The sequence below is a fragment of the Dama dama genome, chromosome 6, assembly GCF_033118175.1.
Source record: "Dama dama isolate Ldn47 chromosome 6, ASM3311817v1, whole genome shotgun sequence".
Classification (NCBI taxonomy): Eukaryota; Metazoa; Chordata; class Mammalia; order Artiodactyla; family Cervidae; genus Dama; species Dama dama.
In genome coordinates this window covers 971237-991887 of record NC_083686.1, presented here as the reverse complement: position 1 = coordinate 991887, position 20651 = coordinate 971237, and the positions used below count along the sequence as shown (strand labels likewise).

The window sequence follows — 20651 nt, the reverse complement described above, 5'->3', positions numbered from 1 at the left end:
TTCCCAGAGGGCCCCGCGAGTGCCCCGAGGGCAGGGACTCCGCTTCCCAGAGCGCCCCGCGCCACCGGGCGCCTACCGGACCCGGACGCTGTGCTGGGTGGCGGGCCTCGCCGGGCCGGTTTCCCGGCGGCGACGGCGGCGCGATGGACAGCCCCGAGGTCACCTTCACGCTGGCCTACCTGGTGTTCGCCGTGTGCTTCGTGTTCACCCCCACCGAGTTCCACTCGGCCGGGCTCACGGTGCAGAACTTGCTGTCGGGCTGGCTGGGCAGCGAGGACGCCGCCTTCGTGCCGTATCACCTGCGCCGCACGGCCGCCACGCTGCTGTGCCACTCACTGCTGCCCCTCGGTAAGCCCGGGGGCGACCTCCGGGACCCGGAGCGGGAGGGACGGGGGCGGCCTCCAGTGCTGGAGAGCCGAGGCAGCGGGCGGAGCGCCCGTGTGCTCGGGGAAGTGCTACCCCTTGCAGCTACCCGGCAGAGAGGCGGGCCCAGAACCCTGGGGAAGGGGGTGCTCTGCTTACTGGGGCAGGTGGTGAGCTGGCTCTTGGGGACAGGTCCCTCGAGTCGGGGTATGAGTTAACTGATGCCCCTAGGGGTGGCCTATCCCAATCCTTGGAAGGTGGGTGCGGGAATGGCAGGCAGAGAGGGTGACGGCAGTCGAGTGTCATTAACGCCTCCAGGGGATCTTCCTAACCCAGGGATAGAACCCGCATCTCCTGCATTGGCAGGCTGGATCTTTGCCACTGAACACTAGGGAAGGCCCCCACCCCCACCCCCAGCCTTTTTTAAAAAATATAATTTTATTCATGGATGTGTTGGGTCTTCACTGTTGCGCTGTTGGGAGATGCTCTGTTGCAGGCCCTGGAGCACCCATGTTTCAGTAGTTGTGGCTCCCGGGCTTAGTTGCTCCGCAGCATGTGGAATCTTCCTGGACCAGAAATCAAATCTATGTCCTCTGCATTGGCAGGCAGATTTTTATCCACTGTACCACCTGGGAAGTCCTAGAAAAGCCCTTTTGAAACTTCAGAGAAGTGTTATTTACTGCCACAATGAGTTACTTATTATGTATCAGTTTGATCAATAGCATTTATTACTATGTTCTCAACTTCAAACCTTTCCTGCAGGTCACTGTCTACTCTGTTAATTTTGACATGCAAATTGGCCCCCATCTGGCCACCAGGGGCCTGGAGCTGGCTCCTGTGTGCCTGTGACACGCTCTTGTCAGTCTTCGTTTACTGTCTGGTACAGGACGTCCCAGGTCTGGGATGGGCCAGACTCTGGTCTGCTTCCTCAGAGCAGGCGGGATCCGGAGGCTGAGATCCAGGCCTAGGACGGCCTGTGGGCAGCTCTGCATGAGGTGACACCAGATCCTTGTGCTTCTTTTTGCTTTTCTAGGATTTTCTCATTTTATTTCCTCTACTCATATGTGGTTTGTAGAAAACTAAAGTAGTAAGATGGGAATGTTTTCTGCTCACTGGACAAGTACTCAGTTGAGTCAGCTATGGAGCTGGGCAAGGCCCACCTGCCCTGGGGCACCATGGCCTTGCCCTGGGAGCTGGCCATGGCAGAGGGCCAGACCCAAGGCTGGGCATTAAAGGAAAAGGCCTCCCCGGAACCCCCCCAAGGGACAGGGATAGCACTGTGGACATGACCTGGGGAGGCTGGCAGCCTGGCAGTTCCAACCTCTGCTGAAGCTTGCCCCATCCCTTTTAGGCTACTATGTGGGCATGTGCTTCGCAGCCTCGGAAAAGCAGCTCTACTACCCCAGCCAGACCCCGGAAACCTGGCGGGCCTTCCTCCTGCTAGCGTTGATGCTGCCCGCTATCGCCTGCACCCTGATCTACTATTGGTCCCGGGACCGGTGGGCCCGCCACCCCCTGGCCCGCACCCTGGCCCTCTATGCCCTTCCACGGTCGGGCTGGCGGGCAGTGGCTTCCTCCGTGAACACGGAGTTCCGGCGGATTGACAAGTTTGCTACGGGGGTGCCGGGTGCCCGGGTGATCGTGACAGACACGTGGGTGATGAAGGTGACCACGTACCGCGTGCACGTGGCCCAGCAGCAGGACGTGCACCTGACCGTGACGGAGTCCCAGCAGCATGACCTCTCCCCAGACTCGAACCTGCCCGTGCAGCTCCTCACCATCCGCGTGGCCAGCGCCAACCCTGCCGTGCAGGCCTTCGACATCCGGTAGGCGGGCCTGCGGCTGGGGTCGCTGGGGTGGCTGTGCCCTTGGTCTGCTCTTTGTGTTGCTCCAGGGGGCGGGGTGGGTGGGAGCTGCTCCCTCTGGAGTGCCCCTCCCTCAGGTCCTCTGCGATTCCCCTTTCTTCCTAGCCTGCTCTGAGCTGTCTTCCCGAGGAGCCCACTGGGGGTGTTTGGGGGCCACTGTATAGGACGGAGGCTTGGTGGCTCCCTGGGCCGGGGCCAAGGTGCTTCTGTCTAGTTCAGGCTGTGGCGGGCATGCCTGCCCCTCCTGGACCCGACTTGGCCTGAACCTACCGAGGGCCAAGCCCTCTGCCGTAGCTGCAGTTCTCCCACCCTCTGTGCCCCTCCCCACGTCCTGAGGAGAGGCCTGTGGGCAGTACTGGGTCAGTGGGCTCTGGCCCCACGGCCATCTCTAGTGGTCCCCGCCCAGCAGCACCCACCTCTACAGGCTGAACTCCACGGAATACGGCGAGCTGTGTGAGAAGCTCCGGGCGCCCATCCGCAGCGCGGCCAACGTGGTCATCCACCAGAGCCTGGGCGACCTCTTCCTGGAGACCTTCGCCTCCCTGGTGGAGGTCAACCCGGCCTACTCGGTCCCCAGCAGCCAGGTAGGGGGCTGGGCAGGGGAGGTGGGTTCCCACAGCTAGGCCGCCATGGACCGCCTCTCCTGGGGTGGGTCAGGAGCCCCATCCCCAGGGAGGCCCAACCGGGCTTCCTCTGACCACCTGGCCTGCCTGCAGGACCTGGAGGCATGCATCGGCTGCATGCAGACTCGGGCCAGCGTGAAGCTGGTGAAGACCTGCCAGGCGGCGGCTGAGGGCGAGTGCCAGCAGTGCTACTGCCGCCCCATGTGGTGTCTCACCTGCATGGGCAAGTGGTTCGCCAGCCGCCAGGACCCGCAGCGCCCCGACACCTGGCTGGCCAGCCGCGTGCCCTGCCCCACCTGCCGCGCGCGCTTCTGCATCCTGGACGTGTGCGCCGTGCGCTGAGCCCCCTGGGGGGACCCTGCGGCCGCCTGCAGGGGCAGATAGGCCTCTGGGCCCTCCTCGGTGCTGCTGTGGGTGGCTCTTCGGTGCGGCCACTCATTGGTGCCCGAGGCTGCAGAAGGGCCCGGCTGCGGTTTCGGCAGAATCTTTCTGCTGGAGTTCTGTCCCTGGCAGCGGGGTGGTCTTCAGCACCTCTGACTCCTTCACTCTGTGTTCTTCCGACTAGGGGTCAGTGCTGGGCACGCAGAACATGGTGTTGGATCCATCTCCAGAGCATTCTGGGGCCCCCAAGCTGTGTCTGGGCAACCCCTTGGTCGGCCCCAGATGACCCTAACCTAGCCACTTGCCTTAAATGTATGGGGCACAAAAGTCTTAACTGCTCCTCAATTACGTGACAGACCTGAATTTGTCTAAGACTGCAGTCTGTCATGCTTCCGTCCCCAGGCTGGCTGCTGGCCCTGTGGCATGGACGCCCTCCACTCCCCACGAGGCCACTCTGAGGACCTGGTGCAGAGCCTGGTGGTGGAGGGCACGAGCATTGCCCAGGATCTCCTGGTGATCGCAGCCAGCCAAGAGCGCCCTCCTGCGGGGGGGGTGGCCCCTATCTGCCCCCTACCCAGAGCCTCCTCAGGCTTTCCATCAGGGGCTGTTTTCACCTGCCTTTCCCTTAGCCGAGTGCATGTGGGGCTGCCCACCCCTTCGAGGGGCCTGTGACCACGTGCCTTCTGGTGCTCCCGCGAGTCCAGGGAATGGGCTGTCTCAGACTCCTGGTTGCACGGCAACATCTTGTGTCCAGACAGCAAGATGGTGGGGGCCCAGCATGAGGCTCCCCGCAGGCCCACCCACTTCAGAAGGGACGTGCCCCGCAGTCAAGGCAATGACAGCCCTCTTCCCAGTTCTTGGTGGTGAGGTGGGGTGCAGGGAGGAAAGTGTTAGGCTCCTGGGTACAACTCTGAATGTGGCTGTTGGCGGGGCCCTAAGCCTCCTAAACTTGGTCCTTCTAAGCAGGTTAGATGGAATCAGCTGGCTCAACTCGCCCGAGGCTACACCAAGCCCAGGGATTTGGAAGTGAGCAAGCCCAGATTCATGGTCTTCCGGGGGCACCCACAGGGGACAGCCATCAGAAGGGCAGCCAGGAGCCATGCCCAGCCTCAGCCTGGAATTTCAAACCCTGGCAAGGGAGAGCCAGGCCTGGGGTTGTCTTTTCTAGAAGAGAAGGTTACTTAGTTTTATAAAGATATGTCTATTGTAGCAAAGTGATATGCTATTGAATAAAATGTTAGTATGAAGTTATCAATATTTTGTTTTTCCTGGTATTCAAACAGTTGGGGCGAGGCCATCTTAGAAGTGGCCACTTTAATGTGCATGTTTTCTTCAGAATAAAGGGAGGCAGACTCTTCATGAATCTTCCCCTGATATTCTAGCTGGGGTCTCAAAAAGCTCACTTCCAGGAAACCTTTGTGGATGGGTCCCAGGGGGTGGGAGTGGGGGTTGGCATACACATGCTGCAGATGCAGGGGCCCATGTGAGGGGCCCTGGTGATCCAAGGTGGTGAGCCCTGCTGGGCGAGGCCTCCAGCTGTGTGCTTGCTGCTGTGTCCCACGCGGAGCCTGGTGGCGCAGCCACTTGGCTGGGGGAGCTCCTCAACAGCACAAGCTCCCTCTCCCTTATGCTGCTGCTGGACCCTGAACATGTTTATGAAGTACACACGACCCACTGAAAGCCAGTGGACTGGAATTTTTTATATCTTGGAGATACTTGATTTTCTTTTCACTATAGCCCTCTGATAGTTTAGTCACTAAGTCATGTCTGACTTTGTGACCTCATGTGTTACGGAGTCCAAGCTCGCTCTGCTCGCTGCACTGCAGGCCAGTGACTCAGAGACGAGGTGTTGAGGCAAGGAATACTTTATTCTGAGAGCGGCTGACTGAGAAGATGGCAGACTGTCTCAAAAGAACCATGTCATTGGGGTCTGGATGCCAGATTCTTTCATAGGTCAGAGACGGGGAGGTGAGGGAATAGTAAAAAGGCCAATAATCTTGCAAATGTTTCCTAGAATTGCAAACCTCAGGCAGGGTATATGTTAATTTCTTCCTGCCATCTACAGGTGGACAGGGTTCTGAACAAAGGCACTTTAGAGTCAGGCAGAAAAGCAGGATTCTCTGAGCCAGGGTTTATGTATGATTGTCAAACAGTTCCAGCATGGAGTCAGAATTGGCTTTTCCCTAAAACGTGGACTGTAGCCCTCCAGGCTCCTCTGCCCATGGGATTTCCCAGGCAAGAATACAGGAGTGGGTTGCCATTGCCTTCCCTAGGAGATCTTCCCAACCCTGGGATTGAACCCAAGTCTCTTATCTATTTGCACACAAGCATCACCACCTAATGCATGGAGACTGGCCAAGGGTCCAGCCCAGTGAGGCGGGGAGGGAAGGGAAGGGGTATGTGTGTGTGTGAAGAATGTGACGACGTAGGCCCACAGGGTGTGTGTGTGTGTGTAAGATGTGACGTAGGCCCACAAGTTTTTGTGTGTGTGTGTGTGTGTGTGTGAAGAACGTGACATAGGCTCACAGGTTTTGTGTGTGTGTGTGTGTGTGTGTGTGTGTGTGAAGAACGTGACATAGGCTCACAGGTTGTGTGTGTGTCTGTGAAGAACGTGACGTAGGCTCACAGGTGTGTGTGTGTGTGTGAACAACGTGACATAGGCTCACGGGTCTGGGCATCTGACGCCGGCAGCGAGTTACCACAGACTTTTCGGGGCGCGAAGCCCGCAGCCCGAGGCCGCCTCCCCTTCCGGGTTCCGGGTTCCCGCCAGCGCGGACAAAGTCCGGCCGTGCCGACCAATCGGAGAGCGCCCCAAACCTGGGCTAGGCCAATCGGAGGCGCGTCCTTTGCCCCCTCGGCGCGCCGCTGTCGCCTGCCTCCGAATCTCCCGCCAATACCCCTACCCCGCCCGCGAAGGCGCGGCCAATCAGCATCGAGCGTCCCGGCGGCCCGGCAGCCTCCATGGCGGAGGGGACAACCTTTTCTTAGGACCTCGCTTCAGTCTCCCCGGCGGAACCCCTTCGCCGCCCGGATGGCAGTGCGCGGGGCAGCGGTTTCACGGCGGCCGCCCCGGCCTGGGCAGCTTGCGCGGCGCGCGCTGCCGAGGGGCTACCCCTGGGCCCCGGCCCGATGGTCTCGCCCGGCGCGGCGCGCGCGGGAGCCCGGGGGCGGGGCGTCGCCTGATAAATGCGGTTGGGGGCGGGGCGCGCGCGTCAGTCAGCGCCGCGCTGAGAGAGACTCGCGTCTGCTTCCCGCGCCACCGGACCCCAGGATCCCGCCCGCCGCGTCGCCATGGCCTACAGGCCGCGAAGCCCCGCCGGGTACGAGAACCGTCGCGACAACGACGCCAGGTGAGGTCGGGCCGCGCGCCGGGTGCTCCCGGGCGGGCGCGCGGCGGGCGGGGTCTGGACGGGGGTCCCGGGCGGGAGTCCCAGGCCACCTCGCTCTGACGCGGTCTCTCGTCGCCAGCCCTCCACCTCCTGCGCGTTGGAGCCTCGGACGCAAGCGCACGGCCGACGGGAGGCGCCGGAAGCCCGAAGACGCCGAGGGCCTCGCAAGGCCGCCCAGCGGTCACAGACCCGACAGGTGGGCCCCTTGCGGCGGCTCAGGGGGCCTGGGCGGAGGTTCCCCTCACCTGACGGGGTTGCCGGTGGGTCACCAACAGCACTCAGCTAGTCGGGGCGCCCCTGGGTCACCACCCCTGACTAGCCCTGGCCCCTGTGCGTCACAACAGGACTGGGAGGTCCCTGAGGATCCGAGGAGGTGTCTCAGTGACGGGTGTCAACAAAAACTGGGCTCAGTCTCAGTCAGCGAGCCCTGCTAGGTTCCAGGGATGGCATTGAGGGCCACCACAAACTTTATAGAACGTTCCAACACGGCGAGTCAGCCTCCCCCGTGAAAGAGTCAGGGAAGTTGGGTGTTGTAGCAGTCACAGAAGGTGGGTGCCAGGATGCAAACCAAGACTTAACCTCCAGGACCCTCTTTGCACCCTGATGCTCCTGAGGCACTTCCCTTCTGAGGAGCCTTGGCCGTACTTCTGCAATTTGCAGTTTACTTGAGTGTTTTCTAGTCTGGGCAGTGTGTTGGGCAGGTCAAGACACCCTGCCAACCATGGTTTCTTTTTTGTTCTTATACTCTTGACACGGGTGGGTCAGCAAGTCAGACAAAGTATTTCAGGGAGACAGGAGTTTCTGAAGAGTACACGCAGCGGGTGTCCGGTTGTGTGAAGGCCGGCATGCTCTTCAGATCCGTGGTCTGGGAAGGCCTCGGTCCGGATGAGATGGGAGGTGGTCCCTTGAGGATCCACACACCAGGGCCCTCAGGTGGGGAGGCATAATGAGCTAGTATGAGGACTGGCTAGAGGAGGACAAAGGGTGGGGGACAACTGCCAAGTCAGGTGAAAGGGGTGGTGAAGACCGAGCAGTGGAGATGGTATAAGGAGTTTGTAGCTTAGGGTAGACTTCTAAGGCAGGACTCTCAGTACTTGATGGGTTAAGGGGCCGGTGCAGGGAGGAGTCAGAGACGACTCTAGCTTTGAGGCCTGCAGACCTTGGTCTCTTATAAAACTTTGTTAGCAAGAGGAAGGTGTGGACCAGACCTGGTCTGGGGAAGAAGTCAGTGATTAGGCTTTAAGTTTTTGAGATGAGTAAAGAAAAGATATTGAGAGAGCAGCATCTAACAGTCTGGGTGGGGAGGCATAAATTGAGTATCAGCATACCTGTGACTTTTAAAGATTTGAGATTTCTTGGGGAAAGATGTGAGAGAAGGAGAGGCTCTAACAGCCCTGGGGTTAGATGTGAGGAATAGGTTATTGTTCAGTTGCTAAGTGGAGTTCAGCTCTTGTGACCCCATGGACTGCGGCACTCCAGGCTTCCCTTGTCCTTCACCATCTTGTGGAGTTTGCTCAAACTCATGTCCATTGAGTTGGTGATGCCATCCAACCATCTCACCCTCTGTCGCCCCTTTCTCCTCCTGCCTTCAATCTTTCCCAGTGTTGGGAGTCTTTTCTAGTAAGTTGGCTCTTCACATCAGATGGCTAAAGTATTGGAGCTTCAGCATCAGTCCTTGGAATGAATATTTAGGTTTGATTTCCTAGCTGTCCAAGGGACTTTCAAGAGTTCTCCAGCACTACAATTTGAAAGCATCAATTCTTTGGTGCTCAGACTTCTTTATGGTTCAACTCGAACATCCATGCGTGATTACTGGAAAAACTACAGCTTTGACTATACAGACCTTTGTTGGCAAAGTGATGTCTCTGATTTTTAATACAGTGTCTCGGTTTGTCATAGCTTTCCTTCCCAGGAGCAAATGTCTTATTAATTTCGTGGCTGCAGTCACCATCTCCAATGATTTTGGAGCCCAAGAAAATAAAGTCTGTCACTGTTCCACTGTTTCCCCATCTATTTGCCATAAAGTGATGGGACTGGATGCCATGATCTTAGTTTTTTGAATGTCGAGTTTCAAGCCAGCTTTTTCATTCTCCTCTTTCATCCTCATCAAGAAGCTCTTTAGTTCCTCTTCACTTTCTGCCATTTAAGTGGTATCATCTGCACATCTGAGGTTATTGATATTTCTCCTGGCAGTTGATTCCAGCTTGTGATTCATCCAGCCCAGCATTTTGCATGATGTACTGTGCATGTAAGTTAAATAAGCAGGATGATGATACACAGCTTTATTGTACTCCTTTCCCAGTTTGGAACCAGTCCGTTGTTCCATATCTGGTTCTGACTGTTGCTTTTTGACCTGCATACAGGTTTCTCAGGAGGCAGGTAAGGTGGTCTGGTATTCCCATCTCTCAAGAATTTTCCACACAAAGTCTTTCAGGTAAATCAAGCAGAAGTAGGTGTTTTTCTGGAATTCCGTTGCTTTCTCCGTGAGCCAGTCAATGTTGACAATATCATCTCTGGTTCCTCTGCCTTTTCTAAATCTAGCTTATACATCTGGAAAGTCTTGATTCAGATACTTTTGAGGCTTAACTTGAAGGATTTGAGCATTACCTTACCAGCATGTGAAGTGAGCAGAATTGTACTGTATTTTGAACATTCTTTGGCATTATCACAAAGCTATCTTTGAGATCAAGCTTTGACCCCTGCAGTGATCTCACTTTTAACTGAAGACAAAAGGTTAAATCCTTAACTGCTTAATTGCTTTAAAATTCCTTTGTATTCTGGGATTCCGCCTGTGGCTCACAGCCACACAGGCCTCCTTGTTCCTGTGCCAGCAATGTTCCTGTCCTAGGTGCATTGCCCCTGCCGTTTGTTCTGTGTGCTTTTATTCCCACAGTCCCCTGTGGTGGCAGTGGAACATAATGCAGGTTCTTGGAGAGTGGAGCCATCCACCTCTCCATGGATGCAAGAACTGATCCCTTTGGAGGGACGTTAGTTCAGTGTGTAAATAAACCTTTATCTTCCATTTGAGCACTTTCCCCACAAGTACTCATCCCAAGCTAGGGGTGAGGTGGTGAATGTAATTTGCCTAATCTAAAACATGAGTTTCAGTTCCACAAAAGGTAGTTTCTGTCGAGCTACCAAAATGTGAGATGGCGTAAAAGGGCATTGTTGTTCAGTTGCCAAGTTGTGTCTGACTTTGCATCTCCTTGGACTGCAGCACGCCAGGCTTCCCTGTCCTTCATTATCTCCCTGAGTTTGCTCAAACTCACGTCCATTGAGTCAGTGGTGTCAACCAACCATCTCATCCTCTGTTGCCCCCTTCTCTTGTCCTCAGTCTTTCCGAGCATCAGGGTCTTTTCCAATGAGTCGGCTCTTCACATCAGGTGGCCACAGTGTTCGCGCTTCCACATCAGTCTTTCCAATGAATATTCAGGGTTGATTTCCTTTAGGATTGATGGTTTGATCTTGCTGTCCAAGGGACTCTCAAGAGTCTTTTCAGTACCTTTTAAAAGCTGAGGCACCTGTTATGGCTGGGAAATGCAGACCTGGACCTCTTGACACACTATTGAGAGTGTTGATGTCTAACCCTGGGCACACCTCCATTTGATTTTCTTCTGTGTCTGTGATACAATCTTGAGTCATTTTAACTTGTTCAATAATTTGATTTCAGACCCTGCCAACCATATTTATACTGTGGAAATTTGTTTTTAGGATTTGAGTTTTTCTGGTTGGGGTAACTAAGGGAAGAAATTATAATTACATAAGGGGATTATTTCTTTGGTTATTGCTGTTGCATTTTCAAAGCATGCCATTGAGTTTTCAGCTAGAATATATAAAATTGCTTGTTGTTGCAGTTGAGGTTAAGTTCTCTTTTTGATGTATCAGTAGTGACCAATAGAAAGTTGAGGAAGAAAGATAAAAATGTGAGTTTACATCTTATCTATAAATAACAGACATACCAACAATTCTAGCTGCCACAATTCTTGGCATGAAGCCCCATGCTTTCAAATTGCCTGAACTTGACTGAAGATTTCCTTGAGTTCTAGATAGAACTGAGCTCCTAGATTAAATGTATCCAACTCTAGGGATGCCTTTATCAGTAGACTAAGCCCTGATGTGGTAAGAGCTCTGAAGGATATTTTTATTCCCCACATTTTAATTATGATGTGATATATTCTGAACCGTTAATTGCGTGCATCTGGAAGTAAATACTAGCCACATTTATTAGGTGTTGGTCACTCTGCTTAGCACTGAGAATGTATTAGCTGAAATCTTTCTTTAAAATCCTTTTAAAAAAACAAAACTTTTTACAGAAAAAGTTGTATTAGATAAGTGCACTTCTTGGTGCTGATGATACCTGTTGACTTGGTCTGCCTTTCCCCCCATGGACTGTGTCCTCATGATCTAGCTGACACATAGGGAGTGCGCGGTTGTTTAACAGAACCCAGAGAGGCTTGGAGCGAATTGCTGGAACTTGGCGAGCTAGGGAGTTAATGGAGCTGATTACTCTGGAGCCCATTTTCTTGGCACTCTCCAAACAACCTCAGAACATTTCCTGATATATGATTTGAAAGGAAACTGAAAGTTGTGTCATGGTTCAAACGTGCCCTTTCATTGTTTTGCAGCTTTACCACTCCCGAAGGCCCTAAGCCCCGTTCTAGATGTTCAGACTGGGCAAGTGCAGTGGAAGAAGATGAAATGAGGACCAGAGTTAACAAAGAAATTGCAAGGTATATATTTTAGACCACTTTGAAGTGTTATCTGTGGTGTTTTAAAATGTATATGAAATTTGAGGCATATCCTAAAGTGGTGGTGGGCCCCCAACCAGCCACATCACAGTTCCTGGGAACTTGTGAGAAATGCGGGTTTTCAGGCCCCACCCCAGGCCTGCTGGATGGGAAACTGGGTGGGGTCCAGCCACGTCTTAAGCTGGTCTGTTGAGCCTGCCAACTGACGTTTGTGGACCAGTGTCTTGGCGCTGTCCTAGGGTGGCTGTGGTTGGACAAGTGGCTGGCTGGGCTGCAGGCATCTATGGCCATGTGCTCTGACCTTCCACACTGGCTGTTGCCACTCCACTGGGGAGTGCGCTTTTGACTGACACCTGCCTCAGGTAACAGCTCAGAAGTACCAGAGTGCAGGGAAGTCCCTGACTTGGAGTCTGTGACCCCTTTGCAGGCCTGCCCAAAGTTGTGTGTGTTCAAGTTCACTTCCAAGTTACGTCCTCTCCCTCAGCTCCTTACAGTTCAGAAGATGATGGCATTCTTCACCCCTGCTTATCCCAGGATTACATTCTCCCTGGTGTTTTGGGGCCTTTCTTCCACTTGATATATGCCATTCAATCCAGTGAATGAGCCTTGAGTTAAAATGCTGTGGCTTGAAATTAATTGAAGTATATTGAGCCAAGAGTCTGTTGGCTCTTAATTCGGATGAGAAGGTCTGTCCTCACTGTCAAGCAGGGAAGCAGGGCCAGACTGCTTCCTCTGCGTCTGCAGTGGTCAGTGGTGTTTAGAGCTGCCTCCATTGGAAAGGACACAGGCACACGTTGGGGTTGGTTATGACCATTTAAGGGGCCACTTAATTTCTTTCAGACATTAAAATGTATGTGGACAGATAGTCTACGTGGGTAGAAGAGTGAACTGGGAGTTGACAGGCTCCAGTATTTTGAATGAGTTGTATTTATATAGATGTTGATTTTTCTCAGCTGTGAAAAGTTAGGCTGTTTGACTTGGTCTGTGCAGTTTTTGTGTTTGTTCACAAGGTTTATAACAACTCTGGTCATGTCCTTGTGTATTTTTTTTTCTTTTGACTGCGCTTGGCATGCAGAATCTTGGTTCCTGACCAGGGATTGAACCTGTGCTTCATGCATTGGGAGTGTAGAGTCCTAACCACTGGACTGTGGAGCCCCAGTGCTGTGTGTCTTGACCCCCACTGTCACCCCTTGCTGGGGACCGTCTCTAGCGCCTGTTTGATGCAGGGGGACCCTGTTTGTCTTGACCCTCCTGTTGTTGGACTCCTCTTTGTTCCTCTCTGGAAGTTGTCCTGCCCTTCTGCTGTTTTGGGCCACTCTGGATCACACCCTTTCTGATGGAAAGCTGCTGCTTTTGAGCAGACCAGGTGATGGAGCTTTTGATGGTGGTGGTCTGCCTTACTTGCCACCAGGTGGTGAGGGGTGAGCAGTGAGCTCACACTATCAAGGCAGCTGGCTCACACTACACACCAACAGTCTGAAAATTGGAAAATGGGTTTTAGTTATACGTGAAAGTGAAGTCGCTTAGTCATGTTCGACTCTTTGCGACCCTATGGGCTGTAGCCCACCTGGCTCCTCTCTCCGTGGGATTTTCCAGGCAGGAATACTGGAGTGGGTTGCCATTTTCTCCTGAGAATCTTCCCGACCCAGGGATTGAACTCCAGTCTCCCACATTGCAGGCAGACTCTTTACTCTCTGAGCCACCAGCGAATCCCTTATCATACCTGAAAGGGTTCCAGAAAGAATGAGATCCTACAGAAAATGATTTCAGCGACTAGTGTTTGAGTTCTCATGGGATGGTTCTAGATACACAGAAGGAGATTAATTGATTGTCTCCTAGTGTCCAGACTTCACTGGGATGCCCCAGCAAACTTGGGGCAGGGTGAGGCACCAGAATATGTGACATCTTTTGGACCCTAGCATAAACTTCTAGCTAGAGGCAGTTTCCAGGTTAGATTGTACTGTGTTTTTTGGTTGGTGACATAACTTTGCAAAGTTGGGTGTTGGTTGTTGCTGTGCTAGAAAGCAAATTCCCGGTGACATCGACAAGGAAGGAGGTTGGGGGTGGGAAGGTGTGCAGTCTTCCCAAGGTGAGCGGTGCCCAACAGGCATGTGTTTCATTAGTGAGTGATTGTGGTATTAGAAATAAAGACTTCATTTCAGCTCACGTTTAGTTTTTCCTGAAGGTTTCAGGGTTTAAGAGAGATGTAAAGTTCCATGGTCTCACTACTTAATTGGCAGCAGTAGTTTTCTTTCAGAACTGGTTGCTTTAAGCATCTTGTATGGTCTTGGCAAGTAGCCTTTATCTTCTCACCAGAGAGTGGTGATTGAGGGAGGCTGAAAAAGAAGCCACCTTACTGTGACTGTTACTTAATTCCCTTACCAGACCGCACCCTCACAGAGCCTTTGTAGCTCTGAAAGCATTGTGTTGATCTCTGTACCTTTGTAAAAACAGCAACATTTATTTACTTTGCTCTCAGATATAAAAGGAAACTCCTCATAAATGACTTTGGAAGAGAGAGAAAGTCATCATCAGGAAGGTAAATGCTATGTAATCATTTCTTTTCTAACTAAAAACCCTGTGACTTACTCATGAAAAATAAGGTGAACATGTGAACGTGAAATGCTGACTCTCAATAGTATTTACTATTTTTTCTGTTCTTCACTGATTTGAAATATGTATCCTGTACTAAATTTCCATATATTCAGAGATTCTAGACTGTTCTGGAGTTAATATAGTTTGGAAATCCAGAGGGCAAATGCTCTTTTATTGTGTTTACACATTTTCTTACATAATGATCTTATTTGTGAGGTTTGCTGTGTTATTTTCCTTCTGTTTAGTTCGGATTCGAAGGAGTCTGTGTCCGCATTGCCAGCCGACTTGGAGACGGATGAAAGTGTCCTGATGCGGAGACAGAAACAGATCAACTACGGGAAGAACACCATCGCCTACGACCGCTACATTAAAGAAGTCCCCAGGTAGTCCTGTGCCACCAGCGTGGGCTGGCCAGGTCACCTGCGTAGGTGGTGAATCTGATTCTGGGTGTCTTTCACCTGCTAAGAGCTGTGTTATTAATGACCTTCAGGCACTTATATAAAGAAGAATCTGTTGGTGACTGCAAAACCAAGGACATGAAGACAAGTAACATTTTCATAATTTAGAATGTTAGGTAACGTTTCTCAGGAATCATAGCTATCTTATAAATGTGAGACTACTAAAATACATGACGGGGAAAAGTTAAGTTCAGGTTACAGATTGTAAAGCTTTTACTAGAGAAGAACATGAGCCTTACCCAGTGTATGTAAGGAGCATGCGTCCCGCTTCCCGCACAAGGATACAGAGGGAGCTTTACAGAGCATGGCAGCTGCTGGGCTGAATGCAGGTGTCCTTTACTGGAGCGTGGATTGCGAGGGATGAGCAGTCAGCAAGGTAGCGCTGTTCGGCTCATGTTCACACGTGGGTCTAGGTGCGCACCAGGATCATCCCTCTTTCCCTGTAGGCACCTTCGACAGCCCGGCGTTCATCCCAAAACCCCCAACAAATTCAAGAAGTACAGTCGGCGGTCGTGGGACCAGCAGATCAGACTCTGGAAGGTGGCTCTGCATTTTTGGGATCCCCCAGCTGAAGAAGAATGTGATTTGCAAGAAATGTGCGTCTCTTAGAGTCCTGTCCCCCCTGTCTCCGTGATGGCAGCAGCTCTCACTGTGTGGCGGGTTCTCCTGTATCGTGGCTGTTCTCTGTGCTAGAGTCCTGTCCCCCCTGTCTGCGTGATGGCAGCAGCTCTCTCACTGTGTGGCGGGTTCTCCTGTATCGTGGCTGTTCTCTGTGCTAGTGTCCGAAGCCGGCCGTGTGGGCTCCCGGAGGGCTGGGGGGAGGGATGTGCTTCCTGGGTTGGACTTAACTGTTTGTAGCTACGACAAACTCATCTTAGTAGAGGTACATGGGGTTTTGTTTGTTTTTTAAGATAAAACATCTTGAAAAGCTTGAGTAATTGTTGAGCTAGGCGGCTCAGTGGTATGGAATCCACTTGCAAGAGACTCAGGCTTGATCCCTGGGTTGGGAAAATCTCCTGGAAAAGGAAATGGCACCCCACTCCAGTATTGCCTGGGAAATCCCATGGACAGAGGAGCCTGGCGGGCTACAGTCTGTGGGATCACAGAGTTGCACATGACTTACGGACTAAACAGCAACAAGTGTGCATACCGTATGGTGGATTCACTTTGCTGTTTGGTAGAAACTGACACGAGCTCGTAAAACAACTGTACTCCAATAAAAATTGGGGCTTCCCAGTTGGCTCAGTGGTAGAGAGTCCTCCTGCCAGTGCAGGAGATGTGGGTTCAGTCCCTGGGTCGGGAAGATCCCTAGAGAAGGAAAACATCCAGTATTCTTGCCTGGAGAACCCTATGGACAGAGGAGCATAGTGTTTCAGTCCACAGGGTTGCAAAAGGGTCAGATATGACTTAGTGACTGAACAGCAATGTAAAAGTAAAAGTTTTTCCTTTCTTTTTTTTTTTTTTTTTTTTTTGCCTATGGAAGGTTTTTATCTTTTAAAACTCTGTCCAGTGGAAAAGGTCTCAGGTTGAACTGCCATGTGGTCCAGATGCCAAGTGGGCGGGGAGGTGGAGGCTGGTCTGTGGTTCTCTCCTCAGTTCCCTCGTCTGAACATCTCCCTCCCTCAGAGATGCGGTTAGTCCAGATGTCTGAGTTTCTGCTCTGAGCTGGGATGTTTATTAGAAACTGTCAGGTTTGAAATGATGTCTAATACGTCTTTTGAGGTTGGCCTCACCTTCACAGACACACCCTGGTTTCTTTCCAGTTGTCACTATTGTCCCGTTCTCTCTGTCAGCAGGAAATTGGAAAAATGAGTGGTGATGTGTAGTTTGGTTTGTCAGTGTCTGTCCCCCCAAACCGGACTTTACTGTTGTCGCTTCTACTTACAGGGATGCTTGTGGGTGTGTACAGACGGTTGGCCACGCGCAGGAGCGGGCAGCTTCTTCTTGTGTGCTCTGAGCACGGTGGACATCCTGCCTGTGGTGGCTGCTGCCAGTGTTCCTTGAGGAGGGCCTGGGCGGAGGAGTGGGGGGCGTCCTCTCGTCAGGGCAGAGGCAGTGCAGGGAGCGCACGTGGCAGCGTGGGCCTCACGGACCCGGCCTAGCGTGCTCGCCTGCATCACGTGCCTCCTGTTTCCCTCACGTGGTGACTGACACGCATGTGTTCACTGCACAGACATCCTGTGGACCTTGGGGAGATGGAGACTGAGTCCGCAGAAAGCAGCTCTGAGTCCCAGACGAGCTCTCAGGACAACTTCGTAAGTGCCTTTCCACACAAGTGTTTCAGATTTATTGTTTATAACATATGTCCCTTTATAAACTGAACTTTAAGCTGAAATTTGATTCTGATGCTTAGAAGAAGGGGTCCTTACCCCTTTCTCTGACTTTATTGAAATGTCAGATTTGATGGATCCCTATTTTAAGATTTTGGGTTCGGTCTGACTAATCAATACCACCATTTTCATTTAAAAGTAAAAGGTCTTTTCTAGTTCTGGTGTTAGATACAGGCCTTGTCATTAGTGTTAATTTTAGGCTATTTAGTTTGGGCTGGTGAATTGCTGATACAGGATCACCAGCTAGTTGTCATAAATGGAGAGATGCTTTGGGCCTAGGGGTTTCCCCACATTTGCCAATTTTAAAAAAGGACATGTTTTGGGGCAGGGAAAAAAAAAAAACTCAGAAGATGAAAAGCAGTGTACAGACTCCTCCATCTCTCAGTCTGTGGTTACTGATTGAGTGCGAGTTCTTCAGGCTTCTCTGCGTGTGTGCAAGCCACACACAATAGCACTTCACAGCAAAGGGTGCATTTGTTATCACAGGGGCTTTCCCAGAGGCTCAGTGGTGAAGAGACTGCAATGCAAGGTCCATCCCTGGGTCGGGAAGATCCCCTGGAGGAGGAAATGGCGACCCACTCTAGTATTCTTGCCTGGGAAATCCCATGGACAGAGGAGCCTGATGGGCTGCAGTCTGTTGGGTCTCAAAAAGTCAGACATGACTGAAGTGATTGACCTCTCACTTGTTGTGAAGGAGATTGCTCCAGTTCTTACATGTAGAAATATCCTGCCCACAAAGTGGAAGGAAAAACAGGTTAAAAACTAGAAGAAGTAAATGTTTTCTTGAAAAACTCAGGCTTTATATAAGACCAGCCTGTACTGTGAACAGCTAAGGAGCAAGTAAAATCAAAGTGCACAGCTGCCTTTCCCTGCCTGCCACCTGTTGCCCTGGTAAACAGGTACCTGTCCTTCCAGTCGTGGGGCCACCTGCATCCCGGGTCCTCTCTGACTCTGAGAGGTGTTAGAAGTAACACAAACACCAACATAGAAGGATGACAGAGATATTCATGAGGGATACAGCTACCACAAATTCTTTTTGAGGACTAGTAACCTGGAAACTTGTCAAATTAAAACAGGATATTTAACCACAGGAGGATCCCAGTTTAGTGGGTATTCAGATGCAGGCAGGACTACAGAGACACCAATGCCGAATGATCTCAGCAAGTGGTGTCCTTGATCTGGATTGAGTGACCCTCATCCCAGCTCAGCAAACGGATTCTGATCGTGTGCTTGTGATCAGACAAGTTGGGAGGGCGGCTGTGCAGATAAAGGCAAGGGTCCTTGTGGGGGTCCTGGGACCTCCAGGGAGAGGTGATGTGGAGGTGGGGGATGCGGGAGGTGAGAGAGCAGGATGGGTGGGAGAAGGTGAGCCCGCAGGTCCCCTTCGGGAGCGGGAGCCAGGGGGAGAGCTGCTCAGATGAGCAGAGACGCCACAGCGTCACTGCTGTGCACAAAAGCCACCTTGCTAGAATACTGCTGCCGCGTAAACAGGCTGTTGAGGCTTTCCGCTTGTCCCAGTAATAACCCTTTTCACAGGTCTTTTTCTCTCTCTTGATACGGAGTTTAATCAAGGATTACATGTTTAATAGCCACGTCTCTTTAATTCCCTGTAGTTTAGAATAATCTTCCTGTTTTCCCCCATGAAACGACTTCTTAGAGGGGTTCAGGCTCCTTGGTGGGCGGTTTCATGTTGTCCCCTTAGATTAGGTTCAGGTTGGACACCTTGGCGCCTGTTTTGGGGTGGAGTGAGGCCATGTCAGCCCAGGGCCAGAGCTGAGGGTGGCCGTCCCGGTCTGGTTTCTGGCTCAGCAGTGGTTCTGAGCCACATCACGGCTCCCACCGCCTCGAGTGGCTGCGGCTCAGAGGACTTAAAGGGTTGCTCCGTTTCTCATGGGGCAGGGTTGGGGGCGGGAATTTGAGAGGTCAGCTAAAGTTTGACATTATCTGTGAATGTTAATTCTCTCGGAGTTTCCTGCGATCCTGGGGAGTCTTGAGTCCCCAGAGGTTGAGCGGCCCTGCTCAGTGCCCTTCAGCAGCAAGTCCTGTGCCCCAGGGGCCGCTGAGACTGTGCTTCTGTCTTCCAGGACATGTTCTGCAGCACCCCCACCAAAGTCAGGCACATGGACCACCAGGCAGAGGACGAGTTCGATTTGGAGGCCTGTTTAACCGAGCCCCTGAGAGACTTCTCGGCCATGAGCTAACCGGCGCCACCTGGAGGCCAACTGCCCAGCATGCATCCTTGTTTGTAACTGGAGGTTCCTGTTAATAGCTTGCTGTCTCATGGTGAAGTGGTGTTCTTGCCCCGTTTTCTTAAGAAATGTTAATTTTATGTATAGGGAGTGTACTTTGCATGTTTTAAATTGTAAATGGAACTAAATTTGAGGAAAATTTAACTTGAAGCAGTCTTGCAACAACCTTAATCGCTTAATCTCCAGCATCCTTGATGGTAACCTGGAAAGTGTACTGTAACTGGTTTTCCACAGGTATAGTAGATGTTAAATTGCTACTCGTCAAATGGCTGGTTTGGGTTTAACTGTTCTTGGGACCAGTCTAGCATTGGCTTTCTTCACTGGTATCTGAATGAGTGTTCTCATAATTGGCTCCTTTACTATCTCTATGGAAAGCGTTAGGTTTCTGGTTGTTTGTCAGTATATCAAGATGGGATTTTTCCTCATACAGAGCACTGAATAGTCAAAGATATTGAATTGAGCTGATAAGTTAATGGATTTTATGTGTAAGTTATACAGTCTTAATTTGGTACTTGTAAATAGCATTAAGTGGGCCTTCTACCTAAAATACTCCAAAAGTTAAGGCAGCAGAGGGATTAGAATTTTTTTTTATAATCAGTTAATTCACTTTGTAAAATGGCTGTAAATGATAATGTGTACAGATTTTCTGTTCGTATATTCAGTTGTAAACTTCTAAAGACTGTTATGTTTCTATTGCTTTTGTATGGAATGACATTGCAAAAATAAAAAGAACCTTCTTTGACTTACTGTGTTGCCAGACAGACTGGCTGCTGGGTGATGCCTGTGTTGGGAGGAGCCACGTCAGCGTCGGTCCTGGGCGCTTGCACGGGGAGGGTGGACACGGAGACGGTGAATGACCTCCTTTTAGTCGGTTTGCAGCTCTGCCCTGGGGCCCTGGTCATGCTGAAGCCAGGTCCAGACCTTGGGTGTGGAGCCAGCCACGTCCTGCGTGTGCCTCTCGGCCCCAGTCTGCGACTGAAGGGAGTCTGTACCCAGCGGGTGCTAGGAGGCCAGGGCGTCGGCTTGCTGCTTGGTCGGCAGCTGGGGTGCCAGGGCCTTTCCGTGTCTGGGGACCAGGGCTGTACAGTCCCCCCTGCAGCCCAAGGGGCCGCCCGCCCACAGTGCGTCTCCACGCACTGGCTCTGCCCGCAGCTGTGGCCACCTCCTTGGAAGTGACACTGAGCTCCTTTTAAGCAAGGAGTGGGCTCTCGCCACTGTGTTCAAAGTGCTTTGCGGGGGGCAGAAGCCCTTCCTGGTCCCGTCACGTGTGCAGACCTCGCACTGTCCAGCAGCCTCATGGATGGGGGGACACAGACGGGCGCTGTAAGCCTGCACTCAGGTACTTGGGGACAGTGAATGTGGCATCAGGTCACAGGCAGGAGAGCTGCGAGGCAGGTTGGAGGCTGGGAGACACCTGGGTGTGCTGGGAGCCAGCTGTGCTGCGGGAGCCGGAAGCATTGGCCCCAGGGTGCGGCCAGCACAGAGGCCCAGAGGTGGGAGGACGGTGACCAGGCTGTCCACACTCACGAGGGGCTCGGCCGGGGGTGCAGGCGAGAGCCTGAGAGATGGGCTGGGGGCGCAGGGTAGAGGGTGCCTCAGCGCCTGGGAGGGTTGGGAGCACTGGAAACGGAAGCAAAGCGGACCCTTGCT

General features: G+C 52.2%; 2 protein-coding genes across 2 annotated transcripts; both read left to right on the top strand.

The window, feature by feature from the left end:
- The first annotated feature begins 45 nt into the window (after window positions 1–45).
- On the top strand, window positions 46–4487 carry TMEM129 (transmembrane protein 129, E3 ubiquitin ligase). The gene is made up of 4 exons (XM_061145349.1): window positions 46–348; window positions 1715–2189; window positions 2653–2812; window positions 2945–4487. Exons 1-4 carry the CDS (start codon window positions 144–146, stop codon window positions 3191–3193), a joined length of 1089 nt encoding a protein of 362 aa, XP_061001332.1. The 5' UTR covers window positions 46–143; the 3' UTR covers window positions 3194–4487.
- Window positions 4488–6435: 1948 nt separating this feature from the next.
- On the top strand, window positions 6436–19748 carry SLBP (stem-loop histone mRNA binding protein). The gene is made up of 8 exons (XM_061145346.1): window positions 6436–6582; window positions 6701–6817; window positions 11247–11351; window positions 13849–13908; window positions 14210–14347; window positions 14869–15018; window positions 16596–16677; window positions 18837–19748. Exons 1-8 carry the CDS (start codon window positions 6524–6526, stop codon window positions 18951–18953), a joined length of 828 nt encoding a protein of 275 aa, XP_061001329.1. The 5' UTR covers window positions 6436–6523; the 3' UTR covers window positions 18954–19748.
- Window positions 19749–20651: the final 903 nt, after the last annotated feature.

Coding starts and splice junctions, on each gene's coding strand:
- TMEM129 (XM_061145349.1), top strand. CDS start 144: ATGGACAGCCCCGAGGTCACCTTCACGCTGGCCTACCTGGTGTTCGCC. Junction 2,190..2,652: donor GTGCAGGCCTTCGACATCCG/GTAGGCGGGCCT, acceptor CCACCTCTACAG/GCTGAACTCCACGGAATACG. Junction 2,813..2,944: donor ACTCGGTCCCCAGCAGCCAG/GTAGGGGGCTGG, acceptor GCCTGCCTGCAG/GACCTGGAGGCATGCATCGG.
- SLBP (XM_061145346.1), top strand. CDS start 6,524: ATGGCCTACAGGCCGCGAAGCCCCGCCGGGTACGAGAACCGTCGCGAC. Junction 11,352..13,848: donor GTTAACAAAGAAATTGCAAG/GTATATATTTTA, acceptor CTTTGCTCTCAG/ATATAAAAGGAAACTCCTCA. Junction 14,348..14,868: donor TACATTAAAGAAGTCCCCAG/GTAGTCCTGTGC, acceptor CTTTCCCTGTAG/GCACCTTCGACAGCCCGGCG.